Genomic DNA, 18,843 nt, shown 5'->3' with positions numbered 1-18,843 from the left:
ACAAAATAAAGTTACATAACAATAGCGCAATAAAAATTGAATAAAATGAAAATAAACTCAATATAAGTAGAACTGCTATATATCCAGGGTGTACATTGGATTATGTCCAAGAAGTGTAGTATACCAAACACAATGAAAACTTTATGTCCAAGTAACCTGATCATTTAATAGAGCAATGTAAAAATGCTGGGAAGTTCACAATTAAAGAGCTCTATAGGTCAAGAAACAAAAGAGAGAAAGTTAAGCTTTTATAAGGCTGAAACTAAAATTCAGTTTAAAATACAAGAATGCACATGAGCAAATAGTTTTAGAATTGGAGCAGGTGTTACCTTGAAATAACCAAACAGAAAAAAGCCAGGACTAGACAGTGCAGAAGAGGAATGCAGGAACACTTGCAAAAGCTTAGATATATAAATAAATCACAGAAAGGTGTTACAAAAGAACATGTGAACCTCAAGCAGATTTGGCAGAGAGTTAGGGGCTTAAATAATAAGGTGCATTTCTGGTAGGGAGACTATGAAGGTTTGATAGGATAGTCAGAAAATTAGTACACATGAAAAACAGATTAATTCAGTAAGAGAGCCCTTATATGAATTAATAGCAAAAATGGTTTCATGGAAGGCTTCTCAAATAGTTGGGCATTCAGGTAGATTGCCAGGGGAAAGCATCTGTAAATATATTTTGTTAAAGAAAGTCATTTTTCTGCTACACATTAAATATATTTTTCCAAGAAAGTAATTTAGCCTTTGTTTAGAAATCTAAAGATTTTTTATTCAATGCTGGTACTTGGATGCTTTGGTTTGATCAGGGGTGGTACTTGGTCCAAACAGTTTGAGAACCACAGGTCTAAAAGCAGAAAATTACTGTATTTTTGGTGATGATATTCCTGTATTATTTTCTTTATTTGCATTAAGTGGCATGTACAGTATATATACAGTTAATGGGATAAATACAGAAATAGGTGAACATACATTTTAACAGATATATGCAAATATAACATTATAATGTTTATTCATCAGAAGCTGTTTTTTATTGCACATGTTGTGGTGGATGATGTTAGGGATTTGTAGGAAAACCAAACTGACAGTGTGAGAGGAGAGAAAGACAAGATGCTAAGTCAATAGATCAGCAATTCTGGCAATTATTTTTAATTTGTGTCTCAGATTCCTTTTATGGAAATGGTAAGAAACATTAATGTTCACAACATTGAGTCTTCTTTGCATCTCAAAGAAAAAAATACGTAAAATCTGTTTATATTAAAAGGAAAATACACAAGTATTGCAATGATTGCAAAACTACCAACCCTCACTTGCTTTCTGTTAAGATAAATCTGTTAGATAAATAAAATGCTGTTACATGTCTTAGTTGTGATTATCAGTTACTTAGAACAATACTTTACTTAATTTCAGATGCTACCATAAAACTGCTCCCAAGAAAAACTCTGAAGCTGTAGTGTCACTGGCAACACTATCGCTTTGAAATGCATGTTGTATGTCAGGTAAGAGGAAGAAGAGCAACCTGAAAGCTTTGAGGAAGTAGTGCCTCAGGCCATTCAATACAGAAGCCTACCTTCGTTTTCATGTCTATTTTTACACTCTCATCCCTATTGTACAAAGACTATTATTTAATATTCCAACCATTTTCATTCTGATTGTTATGATACTGTTATTTTAACAGTATTATAACAATCAGAATGAAAACAACCAATCAATTTGTGTTTTTGTATAAATTGTGTGAACAAATTTAACACATTTCTATATATATTAGCATTTTGAAGAGAACATTAATTGAACAGTTAATTATTTTTCACATAATCCCACAAATAACAGAAAGTATATATTTTTTAGTCTATAACTGGTATGTGGCAAATGCTGACCCCTGGGCCACAATATGCAACCTAGAGCCAGATTATAACCACATTACACATGCATGTTTGGGTGGTCTATCGCTGTTTTTGGATCATGGAACCCCTGCAGACTCCTATAATGTACACATTATCCCCCTTTGGAGAAGCCTGCTCAGTTCCAAAAACCCTCTATGTCATGTAAACTCATCTGTGTCAGATGAACAAATAATCAGACAATGTTTTTTGTTTGGAAATGTGAAATGAAGAATCATCCCTTAGTATTATTTTGCATTGCATTTTTTTAGTTCTATAGCATTTTGGCCTTTCTTTGATATTGTCATGAGCTAATTGGCTTTTGGTGATTCCCAAATATGTCTGTCAATATGTCTGTCACAGGATTAGCTAAAAGTTCATCAAGAAATTCTCCAACGTACTTCTTAATTTCAGTCAGACATATGGAATATAACTTATTTGATTAGTTACTATAGTGTAGAGCTACTATATAGAGTAGTTAGTCTTCAGTAGTTAAATGTTTTACTGTAACTTCAAATTAATAATTATCTCTTACCTGACTATAGTTAAAAGGTAACATTTCAAAGGTCTGTGTGTGAATGACTTGTCAGTAGGGGACACTCACCCTTTGATTTGTGTGGGTCATAATGCCCCAGTATAGTGATGGGGACACTATACTGTAAAAAGGTGTTGTCCTTTGGATGAGATGTAAAACTGAGGTCCTTACTCTCTATTGGTCATTAAAAATCCCACAGCGTTTCTTGAAAAGACTTGGGGTGTTACCCTGGCATCCTGGCCAAATTTCCCATTGGCCTTTACCAATCATGGCCTCCTAATAATCCCCATCTACGAACTGGCTTCATCACTCTGTTCTCCCCCCCACTGATTGTGGGATGATGTGTGTGATGCGTGGTGAGTGTACTGGCGCACTATGGCGGCTGTTGCATCATCCAGATGGGTAGTGCACATTGGTGGTGGTGGAGGGGAGTCCCCATTATCTGTAAAGTAAGATAGGGGCAGTGCAGTGGCTCTGTGGCTAGAAGGTTGCCGGTTCGTATCCCGCGGCCGGCAGATGAATCCTGCTCCATAGGGCTCCTGTGCAAGACCCTTAACCCCAACTGCTCTAGGGGTGCCATATAAATGGCTGACCCTGCGCTCTGACCACTGTCTGTGTGTCTCATGGAGAGCGAGTTGGGGTATGCTAAAAGACAAATTCCTAATATGAGAAAATGTATATGGCCAATAAAGTGATCTTAATCTTAAAGTGCTTTGAGTTGAGTATCTAGAAAAGCTATATAAGTGTAATAATGTATTATTAATAATGACATGTCTATTCCTAGTCTTTCTAGAAGTGTAATTATTTTAAAATATATTTACCTTTCTCTTGAAGTCTAGTCTGTTCAACATTTCCTGGAGTGTAGTAACCTCTTGTTTCATATATTGATTGTTTCTTTCAGCTGGATCTGAGGATACAAGGTGACCAGATAACATCTGTTAGCTCTGTTAGCTGGCTCTGGTTATTTGTTCTGCAAGAAAGATTAGTGGCTGAATTATTCAGGTTAACATTGCTTCATTAGGCTTTATTATTTATTATCATAGTCCCCAGCAAACAAGAATTGAAAGATTTATGAAGCTATTAACAGTATAGAATCTTATCTGAACATGATGCCCTTTGAAAGCTTTTCAGTGTCATTGTTTTATCAGAAGGTTTTTGATTATATCCCTGGATTGGTTGTTTTCAATCACAAATGGAATGCCCATCCCTTCCTTGTAAGCGTTTTTATTTTTTTACATTCATTTTGCTTCAATATAAAGCAAAAGCCTTGTATTTTCAATTTTCATAAAATAAATGTAAGAGTTAAAATAACAAATCTAGGAAAAGAAAAAGCATAGTAAGGAAAAATGTGTTTACCTTATTTAAAAATTAGGATTTAGAAAACAACTGCATTTCAAAAATCATTAACAACTAATTTTAAAATAAAGGTAGTTCAGAAACATTTTATGGTTTTGTAAGTTGTTTTGTATGTATAGATTTTATCATGAGCTGTATGACTATTTAAGTTAGATTAATACTTTATAGAAAATTAAAATCAATACATTAAAAATTGAAGCAGTAATTCTAAAGCAGAATCCACCTCTTGTTTGCAGTGTTTTGAATCTGAAGTCAAAGTCATCCTGCATGTCTTCCAAATACTTCACTCCCTGCTCAATCATCTGTTTATAGAGGGCATGTAAAAAAAAAGCAAGTTAGTAGTATTTTAAATTACAACTGCAATTATTGTAAAATCAAATGCATTGTTCTGAACTACACACAATGGAATATAATTCACTACTCAGGACAATTTCTGAATAGTCTTTCAGTGAAAGGCATAATATTTCTATTGGATGATTCAACTGGAGTTTTCACCCAGTTTCTCTCTCTGCTTTAAGCCTTGCCATTGCTGATGTGTTTCACTTCATGGACCTCCTTCTTTGAATTAAACAGCCGTTTTCACCCAAAACGAACAAGAAAAAGAGCATTTTCAAAGAGCAATAAATTTGTGTTTACATCTAATAAGTGATTAAATTTATGAACAATCTAATTTCTTATTTGTTTAAACAGTGAATTTTGGAATATAATTCACTACTCAGGACATATATACTTATTCACACAAACTAGAGGACATAACTGAAAACTATGAGGAAGTTTGCTTAAAAAAGAAAACAGGAGGCACTATTTTACACAAAGGACTGTGGGTGTTCTCAACAAACTACCCAGACATGTTGTTGAAGGCTGGAAGTATTGTTAAGGACACCAGTCATCCTGGTTCCTCACTTTTCTCCCTCTTTCCCTCTGGTAAGCGTTATAGGAGCATAAAGGCATGAACGTCTAGACTCAGAGACAGCTTCTTCCCTCAAGTTGTCAGATTATTGAACTCTACCCTTACTACTGGCTCACAGGGTTTTTTTTCTCTAAGATGTATATTATTTAACCTGTTGTTGTTGCTGCCGCTGTTCTGTGTTTTTGTTTTTGGTAATTCCTTGATGTCTTTGTATAGGAGCATACATACAAATAAGCATTTCATTGCACTTGGGCATATGACAATAAACTCTACTTCTACTGAAGCTGATACCCTGGCTTCTGTCAAGGAATTACTGTATATGTTTCTTGGATCAATCAGTTACTAAAACCCAAGAGAGCTATATGGACCAAAAACTCTTCTCTGTTGTAAAAATATAAGAACATTACAGAAATATAAGAACATATTTTCTAGAGTCATTGTAAGAGCTCTGTAAGTGTTTGCAATGGTTAATTTACATGGTATATATTTCTACTATTTCTAGGCTTAAATGTGTTTCCATAGTTTTTCACATTTTATCAAGCTTTACTACTGTTCTCTATGCTTAACAAATCTTATATGTGGTCTTATATGTGTCCACAGTAAGCTAATTGGTATATATATCAGAATGTTACAATTAGGTATATCACAGCTGGAGGCTACTGAGTCATCATGGTTCACTCATTCACCATCAAAACACTTCCGCAGTGCTACCAACAGAGGTGCTAATGTGAGATCCAAACCAAATAAGCTGCATGCAATAACAGAAAGAAAATCTAAGAATTTTTTCTTGAACCATGATTTTATATTAGCTGCTCAGCTTGGTGTCTTGAAAGATCCATAAACCTGAGTATAGTCATTAGGTGACTGTTGATATCCGAGTCAGACATGCCAGTTGAGGTCACCAATGATGATGACTGTATACTGTACACATAAGACCAAAAAAGATTTAGTGTATTCTGTAAAGGAATTGCCTACTTTTGAAGATGGTAATAATATAATATAATAATAATATTTTGGGTTCCATTAATGAATATCCCCTTTGTCCAAGTTTGATTAATGATCTTTTGATTAAATCTGTGCCAGAGAATTAAAAGAACCAATGTCAGAGCTAGTGTGCCTCAAACCAACTGCTCAGTAAATTTTATTTATCTGGCCTTAGCTACAATACTAAACATGAAGTGAGCTAGATGTGCCCACATGGTCTCCTCTCATTTACAATTTTACTTTTGTTCCAATGTTAAATGCGCTGAGACATACAGTACCACAGATTACGTTTGAGCTTTCTTTCTGACTCTGTTTTTAAATGATAAATAATTTCAGTTAAAAATCCTAGAAACATATAATGCCACCTAATATCTATTTTAAGGCTGTAGATATATTTGAAAAGTAAATAGTTTTCAACAGATTGGAACCATTCAAAAAATGTACAAAATCATCACTCAGCCAATTTTGTGCCATTGCTTAGGGAATCCTGGTAATAGTCTATGGACTATACTACAAAGTAGCTCAAACTCAAGAGTCAAGTGTTGCCTAGGCTATGGGACTCAACCAGTGGTTCAAAGCAGTGCCTTTGTTCAATAAGCCTCTCAAGAGTGTTTTTCTTTCTTACCTGCACACTGCTCCTTATCACAGCTATTCTGTTATCTAGATTCCTCTGTCTTTCAAAAATGATTGAGTTTTGCATTGACTTCTCCAGTGGCCCCTAAAATATAACAAAAAGACAACTGAGTTCAACCCAACATATATTTAGCAAGAATAAATTAAGTTTGGAAAATATTTCTAGGCAAACTGGGCTCAGACAAAGAAAATGATGATGCAAGTATTTACCATGGAGTGGGTAATTTTCACAATGGTTTTGCTTTCCCAGCACTTCAAGTTCTCCCAGGTCAGGGCTCTGCTCACCATTTCCTTTGCTTTTAGTAAGCTTTGGTGCTACACAGTGATTTTTCTATTCCAGCAGTTTAGTTTCATTTCGCAATTCATCATTCAGGCTCTCACTCTGGCTTTCTCCCAGGTCTAAGGTACATCTTACAGGTTCAGTGCTCTGCTTATATGGGCTGGAGCAGGGTGCACAGATGATCTCTGTTTCAGTAATTGCCGGCATTTGCCGTCTTGTTGCTGACATCTATGCTCAGCCATCTTGGTCAGGAGGAAAGGTTCTAAAAATTGTAAGACACCTTGCAAAAAGTAACATGGTATCATAGTATATATTATATGCTCATCTTTACTGTATGTAGCAGTTAAAATTGCATTTGCATTCTGAATTGGTCTTTGCTGTTATCTAATGATTTTAAAAAATAACTGCATTTAGAGATGTAATTTCTGCAAGAGGAGTTGTTAATAAAGAGGATATACTGTATATCATCCAATCATCTTCAAATCCACCTTCCTGTGTTATTGCTTTTATCAGTAATACTTTTTGCAAGATGAATACTACAGTACATAAGATAAATCACAAAAAGTTGGATAAATATTCAGAAGAAACACACATTGTATGTCTGTATGTTTCAAAATCATATATTGGCTTTTAGACATTCCCAATTTATTGAAAAACTGTATTTTCTATTTTTTATTATAATGTTGGTAGCCACAAACAAATTGTTAATGAGATGCATACAGGCTACAACTAGTATAGCAAGTCTTACATTCTAATTTTGCAAAAGTCTGCTGTTATTCTATATAGACTTGTTCATAACCAACCACCACAGACTCTTATTGCTTATCACCTTGGAGAGAAGCCAGACTATTAAGCTTTTTTTCCTGACCAATACTTTCCCAAAACAATCCCTCTCTTTGAAACAACGGTATAAAAAATAAAACAGACAAACAGAAAGTTAAGATATATAGTCTAAAATGTACAGTAGATTGTAAATAAGGAATGCTTATGCTAAATGTAAATAATGCGTAAGATTTCATTTCAGAATTCTGCACACAATTTTGGACACAATGTTTCAAAACCTTTGCTACTGTAGCGGAAATGCTTATTAATAAGACATAATTAACATAAGATGAGATCACATTTTTGGCCATATACAATTTCTTGTATTAGGAATTTGTATTTTCAAATACCCCAACTTGCTTTCCATGAGACACACAGACGGGGAGAGAAGCTTGGGGTGAGAGCGCAGGGTCAGCCATTTATATGGCACCCGTGGAGCAGTTGGGGGTTAAGGGCCTTGCTCAGGGGCCCAACGAATAGGATTCCTCTGCCGGCCGTGGGATACGAACCCGCAACCTTCCAGCCACAGGCGCAGATCCTTAACCACAGAAGCCACCACATGGCTCCAACTAAGTGTTGCTGTGCTTTCCTAAATGAGGCCCCATCTCTCTTCCTCATCTCTGTGGTGCAGCCACATAGAAGTTATTCATGCAGTTTCTGATTTAAAGTGTTTTCTCTCCGATAAGGAGCAGCTCCCAAATGGGGATGCGCCCAGCCATGCTTGGCTATCATGATTAATGGTCATTCCTGGCACCTATCTGTCTGTGAGACTCTTGGGAACATCTGGATTGCAGTCCTAGATGTCAGGGGTCATTGTCACTCATCTCTCACCTTGATCAACCAATCAGGAACCTGCAGGGAGTGGTAACCCCACATGGGTCTCAAATGCCCGCTAAACTTTCGACCAATCATCACCTGTCTTTGTTCTGGATAAAAAGACACTGCAGGGCTCAGAACTTTTCTTCTCCGGCCATTTCTGCGTACCCTTAAAGACAATCACATGATGGCCAGTGTTGTCTGTATAGGGACTGGAACCTTGTTCCAGTAAAGCATCAGCCCCAGGAATGCCCGAATGTAAGGATTCAACTTGCTAGCCGCCAACGTGAACACTTCGCTTGATCACCGAAGTATACATTTGGACTCTTGTCGACAATCTGAATAAGTTTTATTCAGCAGTAGCACTACACCAGAAGCAAACCAATTTTCTTCCTCTTAAAGAATGACTTGCTCAGACCTGCGGTCATCCTCTGTGCATAAATACTTTTTACTAGTCAGCCGGACAACAGGTATGTCCCTGGGAGAGTGACGACTGCACTGCCTGCCGCATTTAGATTCCTCTCTGCTTCCAACTCCGGCCTGCACCAGGACTGGTTTGGCGGGAGCCAGAGGATGCCGAGAGGACGCCAGTTGGATGTTGCTGCAACAGAGGCTGTCAGCTGATCTTTGGTGTCCATGCTGGGAAATATGAATCCATATCTGGATAAGTAAACCCAATATTCTACATTGCATCTCGAGAATTCAATTGTTACCTCAACACAAGTTGATATCAATTTAATTCATATGAGTAATGTAATTACTTCTGAGTATCTAATGTAGAAGTGATATTAATGAGACTGATTAATGAAACAGTATAGCTGACTGGTAGACTGAATGCATATTCCTTGCTTGTATCTCTTTGTGTTTTGCATCTCTTCGTGATTATACACCTTGCATTTTGATAAACCTCACAGTAAGATCTGCCATCTGTATCCAGGCAGACTGTTATGCTTTATAATTTATGTATTAATAAATGATAATGTAATAATGTTTCTTTATTAGCCCTATACAATTTCTTGCATTAGGAATTCGTCTTTTTACATACCCCAGCTTTTCTCCATGAGACACAGACACACAGACAGGGAGAGAAGCTTGGGGTCAGAGCGCAGGGTCAGCCATTGTACGGCGCCCCTGGAGCAGTTGGGGTTAAGGGCCTTGCTCAGGGGCCCAACGGAGTAGGATTCCTCTGCCGGACGACTTAAAAACTCAGAATTGCAACTTCATATCTCAGAATTGCGACTTAAAAACTCAGAATTGTGACTTAAAAACTCAGAATTACGACTTTATATCTTGCAATTGCGACTTTTTATCTCACATTTGCGACTTCAAAATAGCCCACATTTCATTGTCTGTCCTTTTGTTATTGTAAAAGATTCGGGTTCTAGGGCTTGGGCCCCTCGCCGCTCCCACCCTAGTTCATGCCTCACTGCATTGGCTCGAACCCAGGTCTTGCCAGCTGAGCTAAAGAAGACCTTTTTTAAGTAAAAAAGGACATACAATGGAAATATGTAAAAAGTATAAGTTTCAGCTTTTATAATTGTGAATTCCTCTGGATGTAAAGTGTCTATTTCTGTATCTTTTTCATATTCTGTCTCCATTTTTGTATTTCTGGTGTTTAAATAAAAACTTTTTTAAAAAGCCCATCATCCACTATTCCATCCGGGTACTATGGAAGCCTCACTGGCGGAAATGGGATTCCATAAAAATATGTGTAATTAATTTGATTTTTATCAGGGCACTGTACAAGACAAGCCTTCAGGCCTATAGATCCTATGATCCTGTACAATTTATGAATATAATGTAACGGAACGGACAACATACAGGTTGTACGATCTGGTTGCAGTGTGGTGAGGGCACCACCCTCCCCTGCGCATAACAGGGATGCTGGCCGGTGGGGCTAAAGAAAGTGTTCTTTAGCTCAGCTGGCAAGACCTGGGTTCGAGCCAATGCAGTGAGGCACGAACTAGGGTGGGAGCGGCGAGGGCACAAGCCCTAGAACCCGAATCCGTTACAATAACAAAAGGACAGACAATGAAATGTGGACTATTTTGAAGTTGCAAATGTGAGATAAAAAGTCACAATTGCGAGATATAAAGTCGGAATTCTGAGATATAAAATCGCAATTGCGAGATACCACAGCACGTTTTTTTTTACTCCCTGGCGGAAACGGGCTTCCATACTACTCTGCAATCAATTCAGAGGAGATACATTCCTTGGTTTAAAGGAATGTTCTACAATTCCTGTAGCATGCTAAAAGAACATTTTCTTTTAAATAACTTTTTTTAACAGAAACGATTATGAGGTAGCTTGATTCAACTAATTTTCAAGGGCAATGCCAAAGTCCATCCGTTGTATGTCTTCAGAAAATATAGTGAAACACATAACAAAAAACATAATGTATTTCTGGCCACCATTGGACGCAAAATAAACTGAACAAAACTTGGTTGCATTAAATTCTGGTGAAAGTCATTCATAGCACAACTATCTCATTCTCGTATGGTAAAAAAAAACTTTATTATACAAGCAGCATGAAGACATGCATTGTCCTTGGTGTGACATTAAAAATCGCATAACCACATCTAAGAGTATATAATTGACCATGCTTTTAATTAAAGTATTATTTATCTTCATCCAGCATTTTAAATACCACCAACCAATGTTTTTACTAATAACAATTGAAGATCTCCATATAAAAAATTCTTAATTTTCTTCACATTTACTTTGTTATTTTCCTTTTATTTCCTTAAGAGTGGTGGCTATTTCCGCCTTTTTACAGAACCACCCCAATTCTAGATAAAAAGACTGATTAACCAGTTGAATGTTACTCTTTGTTATTGTTGAACTGTCCTAAAAGGCACTGATTATTCAGTCTGTGTTTAAAGATCAACTCCAAAATACCTGTTCCTGGATAGTAGCTGTAGCAATGATCCTCCTCTCTTCTCTCAGGCAGTTAGCAATCACACCAGCCATGTGTAAAGGATTGGTTTTATATTTTACCTGAAAAATATAGAATAAAAATAATATAATATTATTCATGAGAACTATTCAAGAAAAGTCCTATATAATATTAGACATATAAAACACAATAGAAGTGAAAAGATATTAAGCTTTATCTTTAGCTGAGTTTTGAAAACACAGACAGTCACAAAGGTTAATTTATAACCAGAAACATTACTGTATTGTGAAATACATTGCAATATAGCAGGAATTGATCATTTGAACAAAGTAAATGTTATACATAAGCGAACGTCATCGGCACAAAGGGAGATGTTGTGTTCCTCCTCACCCACCAAGACACCAGAGACACTCGGCAAGTGGGTCTATGACCAAAGCAAAAAGGAGGGGTGACAGGGGACAGCCTTCTCTTGTGCCCCTGCCAATCTGAAATCTATTGGACATGAGACCATTTGTAGCCACCACAGCTTGAGGAATGGAATATAATAGTTTCATTAGATTAATATAGTTTGGGCCCAAATTAAACTTCTCGAGAGGGGCAAAGAGAAAGTTCCATTTCATTCTATCAAATTCTTTTTCAGCATAGAAAGAGGCTTAGAATGTGGGTTCCTTATTCCTTTTGCCCAGATCTATGATATTAAATAAACGACAAATTGTCTGAACTATATCTGGATTTTACAAACCCTGTCTGACCAGGTTTAAATAATCACACTGGGCAAACAGAGAAACAAATTTGATGACATTCTTATCCTAACATTCAGTAACTGGGTGCTTGAACTTACCAGACAGTGTTATTAGCAGTCAAGTTCGCCATACCTGGTCACATGATTACCCGAAAAGCAAGGCTCTATATCTCAGAAAGGAAAGCAGCTGGGAAGCTACCTTCAATGGCACATACCAGCACAAACAGAGCACAAACGAATAAGACCAGTTTGGTTCTCTTGTGCCATTGTGGGGGCTGAGTGACATCATACAGTACCTCTATAAAAGAAGGTGCTGTATCTCAGAAACAAAAGCAGCTGGGAAGCTACTTTCAATGGCACAAACCAGCACAAATGCAGCACTAACGAATCAGACCGATTCAGTTATCCTGCCCTGTTGTAGGGGGGCTGAGTGGCGTCACGCCCCAAAATCATAACATGCGATTTCTCAGAAATGAAAGCAGCACCAGCAAAAAAAAAAGCACTCACACACTCACGAATGCAGTAAGTTCCTGTGCAGTTTGTGATCTAACTTCATAGATCTGAATTAAAGCTAGGAGGAGGGGATGTATATAGAAATATCTATTTCCTGCTTATATTGTTCAACTTCAACTAAAAGGTGATATCAATATATATGGGAAGTGGGGATTTCTTTGTGGTTAAATAGCCATTCTGCACCCATGCAAACAGAAGACATGTCCACTGGGACCGAACAGAAGCACAACTAGCAGCTACAGCAGAATTTTGTCTGTCTCCTTGTAACACATTGGTTCTCAGTGCCGTCTTGTAAATATAGCATGGGACCCTTTAAAAGACTATGTGTGAAATCTGGCCAGTAACTATTAGTCCCAAAATGAAAAGGGAGATTCTTATTTGAAAGCCAATAATCTGTCTTTTCCAAATTACTGTATATAGCATCATTACTAGTACTACAGTATCTACTATAAACAAAGCAATATATATACAGTGGTGTGAAAAAGTGTTTGCCCCCTTCCTGATTTCTTATTTTTTTGCATGTTTGTCACACTGAAATGTTTCAGATCATCAAACAAATTGAAATATTAGACAAAGATAACACAAGTAAACACAAAATGCAGTTTTTAAATGAAGGTTTTTATTATTAAGGGAAAAAAAATCGAAACCTACATGGCCCTGTGTGAAAAATCAGTTTATTGTACTGATTTAATACCTGACACCTGAAGAAGGCTACACAGCCGAAATGTTGTTTTTCCTTTCTTTTCTCTTCAGCATGGAATAAACCCATTACCTGTTCCTTTGCAGGCTATGCATACTGACGCAGCTACCTACTTGAACTGATTTAATACCACTATAATTATTTTATAGTAATTTTAATATGACATTTTTATTGTCCTTACAGTGGTAATGGAAAATGTAACGTTCATGTACTGTAATGTAGCATGCTGCACCGAGGCAATTCAAAGCCTGATCAGAGAATTACTTTTGCTTTGTTTCTTACATAGCTTAATATATAAAATCAGTCCACTATTATAGCTTATTGTAAACGCAATGTGCCTCTTTCAGGTTTACATCCGAATTGAGAAAATCTATATTTTGTCTTAATCCAAATTTCAGTAGCCATTAATCAGCAAACAATTTTACTTTAAATGAAAACTTTAAACTGTATATTGTACTGTACAGTACGGCGCAGTCCAAAGACTTACTGGGTTGTTTCTGGCAAAATTGGCTCCGGCATGAGTGTGTGTATCTGGATGAATTATTATAAGTGATGGTTTTGTGATTAAGGATTTCTTCATGGAATTCTTTAAGTTAAACAAAGGAGGGAAGAAGGGTTATTTTTACAATTGCCAGTAACCAGAGATCAGTTTTAGTTTCATATCAATATGTTGAAACTGTACCATGATTGTGAAGACAGACGTGTTACACCTTTAAGTGAGCTAGTGTTTACTATGTTGTGACAATGTTGTGTGGCTATGTGGGAATTTTTCTGTAAACTGAAGAGTTATAGAGGAGACATGTTGTGTATCACCTCTTTTTATATATGTAAAAACATTCCAATTTAAATGCAATAGGGAATATATTATTAATAATATTAATAACGAATGACCATGGACAAACTGTAAACTGAAGAGCTACATAGTTGGATGTATAGAAATAGTTTATTATTATAGCTTGTTGTGAACATGATATGCCTCTTTCAGGTTTACATCCACATTAAGAAAATCTATATTTTGTCTTAATACAAATTTCAACATCAAGAAATGTAATTTTAAATTTTGATTAAGAAAATATTTCACACATACTGTACTGTAGTGGCAAACGGTATCATACTGTATATACAGTATATTTATACAGTATACAAACACACTGTCATTCATTGCCATGTACAGTATGCTACCGTTTCAGTATATCTGTGGATTCGCATGTTGGGGGGGTGTTTTGATTATACTATGAATGAGTCTCTGAGGCATATCATCCAAGTTTCGGACTTATAAAAATTAAACCTTTGATGAGTTTGCACGAGAGAAAAAGATACCTTTTCAGAAGTTGTGTACTGTGCACAGTAGGAGAATTTGACAAACAGCTAAAGTTGCTTTAATAATTTAAAATCTGTCTGATTGTACTGCAGCTCTCAAGTAATCTTGCTCTTACAAGCGGCTCTGTTAGCAGAGTTTGTGTTTATACACTGCACCCTTTTGAATGGATTTTTATCACCTTTATCACCTTTGTCTGTCTGGGTCGTTGAAGTTGTATCCCTTCCTCAATTTAACATCTGATATGTCTCCAGTAAGCAGAGAGACTAAAACCCACTATGGATTAAACATCTGCATTGCAACATTTCTCAGACTGCTCCAAAGTCAGGCGCAGAGTAAAATCCTCTAAACGATGGACACCACAGTTACACATAATACAGACTGTAGTACCGTAATACCTGTAATACAAGAGAACACAAAAAACTATAACAACCCCAAGTGCACGTGTGAATCATGGAAAAAATTCAACTCCACAAAACAGATCAAAGATCCTGAACATGCCCCCAAATATGCTAAGTCCCCACTATGGTTACGGCAAGGTGAAAGTGGGAAGCTGATTTTTTAAACATTTTTTAAAGAACTTCAAAAATAAGAAACAATGACATGTCCCTCCCTAACTTAGCATGACTAGCATGACTTTAAAAACTTAAACTTGAAACAGTAGAACCTCAATTATATTCACCATTGTATTAACAGTTACAACAGATACAAATCTTAACCCAAATCCAAAACCTTTTATAACAGTAGCTGTTAACTCTACTTCACACCTGCATGTCATGATCACATTGTGCCCAGCAACCCTTTTGTCTGGAGTACTCTATGAATGAATCCCTCAGGCATATCATCCAAGATTTGGAATTATAAAAAAAATCCAACCTTTGTTTGGATGAGGGAAACTGGTATCTTTTGAGAAGTCATGTACTGCTTGCAAAGCATCTGATTTTGACAAAACTTAAAGAGCTATTTTTTCTTGAAGAATTTAAAATCTGTCTGCCTGACTGTATTGCAGCTTATTTTATTGAACTGTTTGGCCACCTACAGAGATAATCTGCTCTAAATTTAAGGTCTGCTTCTTTCACGGTTTTGTTATGCGAAATGTTTTTGACACTTGTTAAACTCGGAGATCCTGACCGATTTGACTTTATATTTGCTCCATTAAGTAGAAACAGAAAAATAAGATGTTCTGTAATCTTTTTGGAATTCAATTTATTATTTTATTTGTTCATTATAATGATTGTTAACAATAATAATTATTATATTATTTATTATAAAACCACTAACATCGACACAGGTGATGTTGCTGTTCATAGCCTCTCATTAATTTAAATTGCGCTGACAGGCACCCCTTTGAGTTTTAAACACCTTTATCACCTTTGTCTGTCTGGAGGGATTGTGAATTGAACATTCAAATACTGGGATATATAAAATTAATACCATATAGATACATATACCTATATCAATAAATTAATATTGTTAGTGGCGCTAAGACTCAACTCAACTTATTGGTAGCAAATTCTTCAAAAATTAAGAAGCTTCATATTTCGGAAACGTCATGATTGTTACACAAGTAAGTGAAGCATGACAATTTGTTACAGTTATGATCAGGAGAAAAAAAAGTTTATTTGCAATGGCTGGATAGTTAACCCTTCCAAATTGCTTTATCAGTCTGTCCGTGGGGGGTGGGGGGGGGGCATCTCTGACTCCTCCGTACGCTTAAGTGATCGTGAAAGTCATGTAAGTATACTTTAATATATAAAATTAATAAAAACGTCAATGTAAACATCATATTTACAATTGAACTGGTTCAGGTGGGCAGATGCGTCAGCATGCGCAGGCTGCAAAAGAACAAGTAATAGGTTTATTCCATGCTGAAAAGAGAAGAAATCACAACATTTCGGCCGTGGAGCTTTCTTCAGGTGTGAGAAAGACAAGGCAGTAAGCAAAGGTAATGTAGCATGGGAGAACAAAAGCTGGGAGAGAGGAGGAGCAGGAGGCGGGAGCAGGGGACAGACAGACTGGCCAATCAGGTAGAGTGGCCAATCAGGTAGCGTGAAGTCAGGATAGGTGATGAGAGGTGTGAAATGAAACCTACAATGAATAGAGAGAATTTAGTAGAAAAGTCTGTCGTTGAGAGAAGGGGAAAGCTTTGATCCTAGCTGCAGGATAATTTTAGTTTCGGTAGTCTTTGATGTTGGAGTTAGGAAAACCAACCAGTTTTGAGAACAAAGACGGAGAGATACGTGTGATTTGTCATCACACTTCAAACCTGCGTCATAAAGAAAATAAAAATGGTTGTAAAGTTCTCCAAAGTCTTCTCAGTCAATAACCGAGACTTCAAGTAGCGAGCTTCATCAGCATGCATAGGCTGCAAAGGATCAATTCAAGGTTTATTCCTTGCTGAAAAGGGAAGAAAGGAAACACAATATTTCGGCTGTGAATGTTTCTTTCAGGCGAGAAGAAAACAGAGTTCTCGTTCAATTGCTGCCTAAACCTTCCCCCACACACCCTCCCCCCGTTGCAATTAGGATATACACAAAGAAAGCACTGAAAGCTTTATATGGTTAGGTGTTTCACATACGTAGGAATAGTAATTCTTGCATTATGAACTCACTTACACCTGGGACCCGCTTTATTCAAAATAAAATTTCTGAAAATGGAACCAGTTGCTAGATGTTGTTTATATAAAAGTGAAAATTTTCACAAATTGCAAATTTTAAAATGCCTATGGTTTGGAGGCTCTCTGTCATTTGTTTGCAATGTTATTGACATATGAAGCATCCTGTCTCACAAACAGGTGTTTTAATACGAAAGTGAAGGTTGTGAAAACAGTGACAAATGAGCCTGAACAAAATACAAAGAGTTTGAAATTGATATCATTACGAATATAATATTGTTAATAGTGATCAGATACATTATTATAGTTTGGTTTCAGTGGTGGTTTTAATATCCTTTATTATTCTTGATTATAATTGTAATATATACTATTTCGTTTTAATACTTGCTGTAAAGGCTCGTCTTGAATTGCCCCACTGGGATGCAGTACTTTGAATTGAATTAAACCAGTTGAACTGGTTTTTACTCCCACTGTTGCTAATAAAGTTAAGGTTGTGGTGTGTTGTGGGAGTATAGGTGTACTCCGGATAACCTGTCAAATGATTTAACAGAATCAGAATATTGTTCAATAACAATGTGGGTCACCTTGCTATATAAAATAGAACAGTCTGGAGAAGACCGTTCAGAACAGAGAAGATTATGAGGGAACCTAATGGAAATTTACCTTGGCTCCCTTTGGAGTGGAATGGCAACTAGATGAGATCCTTGCAGTAATTAGCTACTGACTACCAAATGGGAAAGATGGGCCCTGTGGCCTCCTCTCATTTGCAACTTTTCTTATGTTCTTTTGTTCTTAAGTGTTTTTGACTGTAATACTAATTATATTCTATTTCTTCCAACAGGAGGGTTGGCAGAAGCTGTTTAACCTCATTACAGCTTATGTGATAGCTGAGTGCTCAAATCAGGCCCACCCTGATGATCCTAGGCCTACCCAATCAGTAATTTAAGTTTTTTTTTCCTGGTTTGCGTTATATAATTTGCTTTTTAATGTTACGTGTTTCATTGTTCCGCCGTATGTAATTTGCAATTGGCTCTCTGTATCTTTTGTGTCCAATAAGAAAATTATGTAAATGTAGTGGGCCGTAGCCTAATTGGTCAGACTCTCTTAGAACTACAGTATCTAGCTCTTGGTTTTTGATTTATTAGCCAACATGGCAAAACAAATGATACAGCCTGGCTTTCCGAATACAAGTGTTTATGGAATGCAAGCAGCAGTGCGCACATTTGCTTGTAGCAGCTCCATACATGCTCGACCTGTAGGAGTTAAGCACGAAGAGGTTCTAAAATTTATCCTGTAGACAAATTACAAGTTTTGGAATGCAAAAATAATATTAAGATAATATTGACAGATAGATGCGAGTGTGCATTTTACAGATAACTATTCATATTGTCTCTAATGCCCTGCAGTATTTTTAAGTGAACAACGTTTACAGAGCTAAAATACATCCAAAGTATGTATTTGACGCTTTTATTAGCAGACCATTCCTGCAATTAAAGGTACAATGAATTGGTTAGCACTGTATTGCGAATATACAAATTCAGTGTTAAGTCTTGTAGTTAGTAAGTCACGAATTTCCAAATTAGGTGTCTTTTGGCATCGAAAATAGAATATTAATTTCATGGGTATCATACAAGTTTAAAAGCATCATGAAGAATCAAACAAGATCTTCAGAACTTAATATTTCAATACCTTCACAGTTTTTATTCTCATGGCACCTCACTGGATATTACCCTTGGAGCGATGCATTTACTCCAACCTCTGAAACCCATACATGTGTGCATGTTCTTCTGGTATGATTTGCTAAAGTCTGCTGAATATTTAAAGGCAAGGTAAACCCTGCATGGT

At 36.5% G+C, this 18,843-nt stretch overlaps 1 protein-coding gene across 1 annotated transcript in view; it reads right to left on the bottom strand.

Annotated features, from left to right (window-relative positions):
- Positions 1–18,843, bottom strand: part of stat4 (signal transducer and activator of transcription 4) — a 116,338-nt gene that overhangs the window by 58,373 nt on the left and 39,122 nt on the right. The window contains exons 4-7 of the mRNA XM_088930204.1: positions 11,114–11,212; positions 6,290–6,382; positions 3,994–4,072; positions 3,236–3,321 (exon numbers count right to left, since the gene is read on the bottom strand). Coding sequence (XP_088786330.1) covers positions 3,236–3,321; positions 3,994–4,072; positions 6,290–6,382; positions 11,114–11,212 — 357 coding nt within the window. The remainder of the gene's footprint in view (positions 1–3,235; positions 3,322–3,993; positions 4,073–6,289; positions 6,383–11,113; positions 11,213–18,843) is intronic.

Source organism: Atractosteus spatula, chromosome 13 (assembly GCF_055471065.1).
Source record: "Atractosteus spatula isolate fAtrSpa1 chromosome 13, fAtrSpa1.hap1, whole genome shotgun sequence".
Taxonomy (NCBI): domain Eukaryota; kingdom Metazoa; phylum Chordata; class Actinopteri; order Semionotiformes; family Lepisosteidae; genus Atractosteus; species Atractosteus spatula.
Note: the sequence above shows the minus strand (reverse complement) of the source record. Positions and strands in the feature narration are given on the sequence as shown.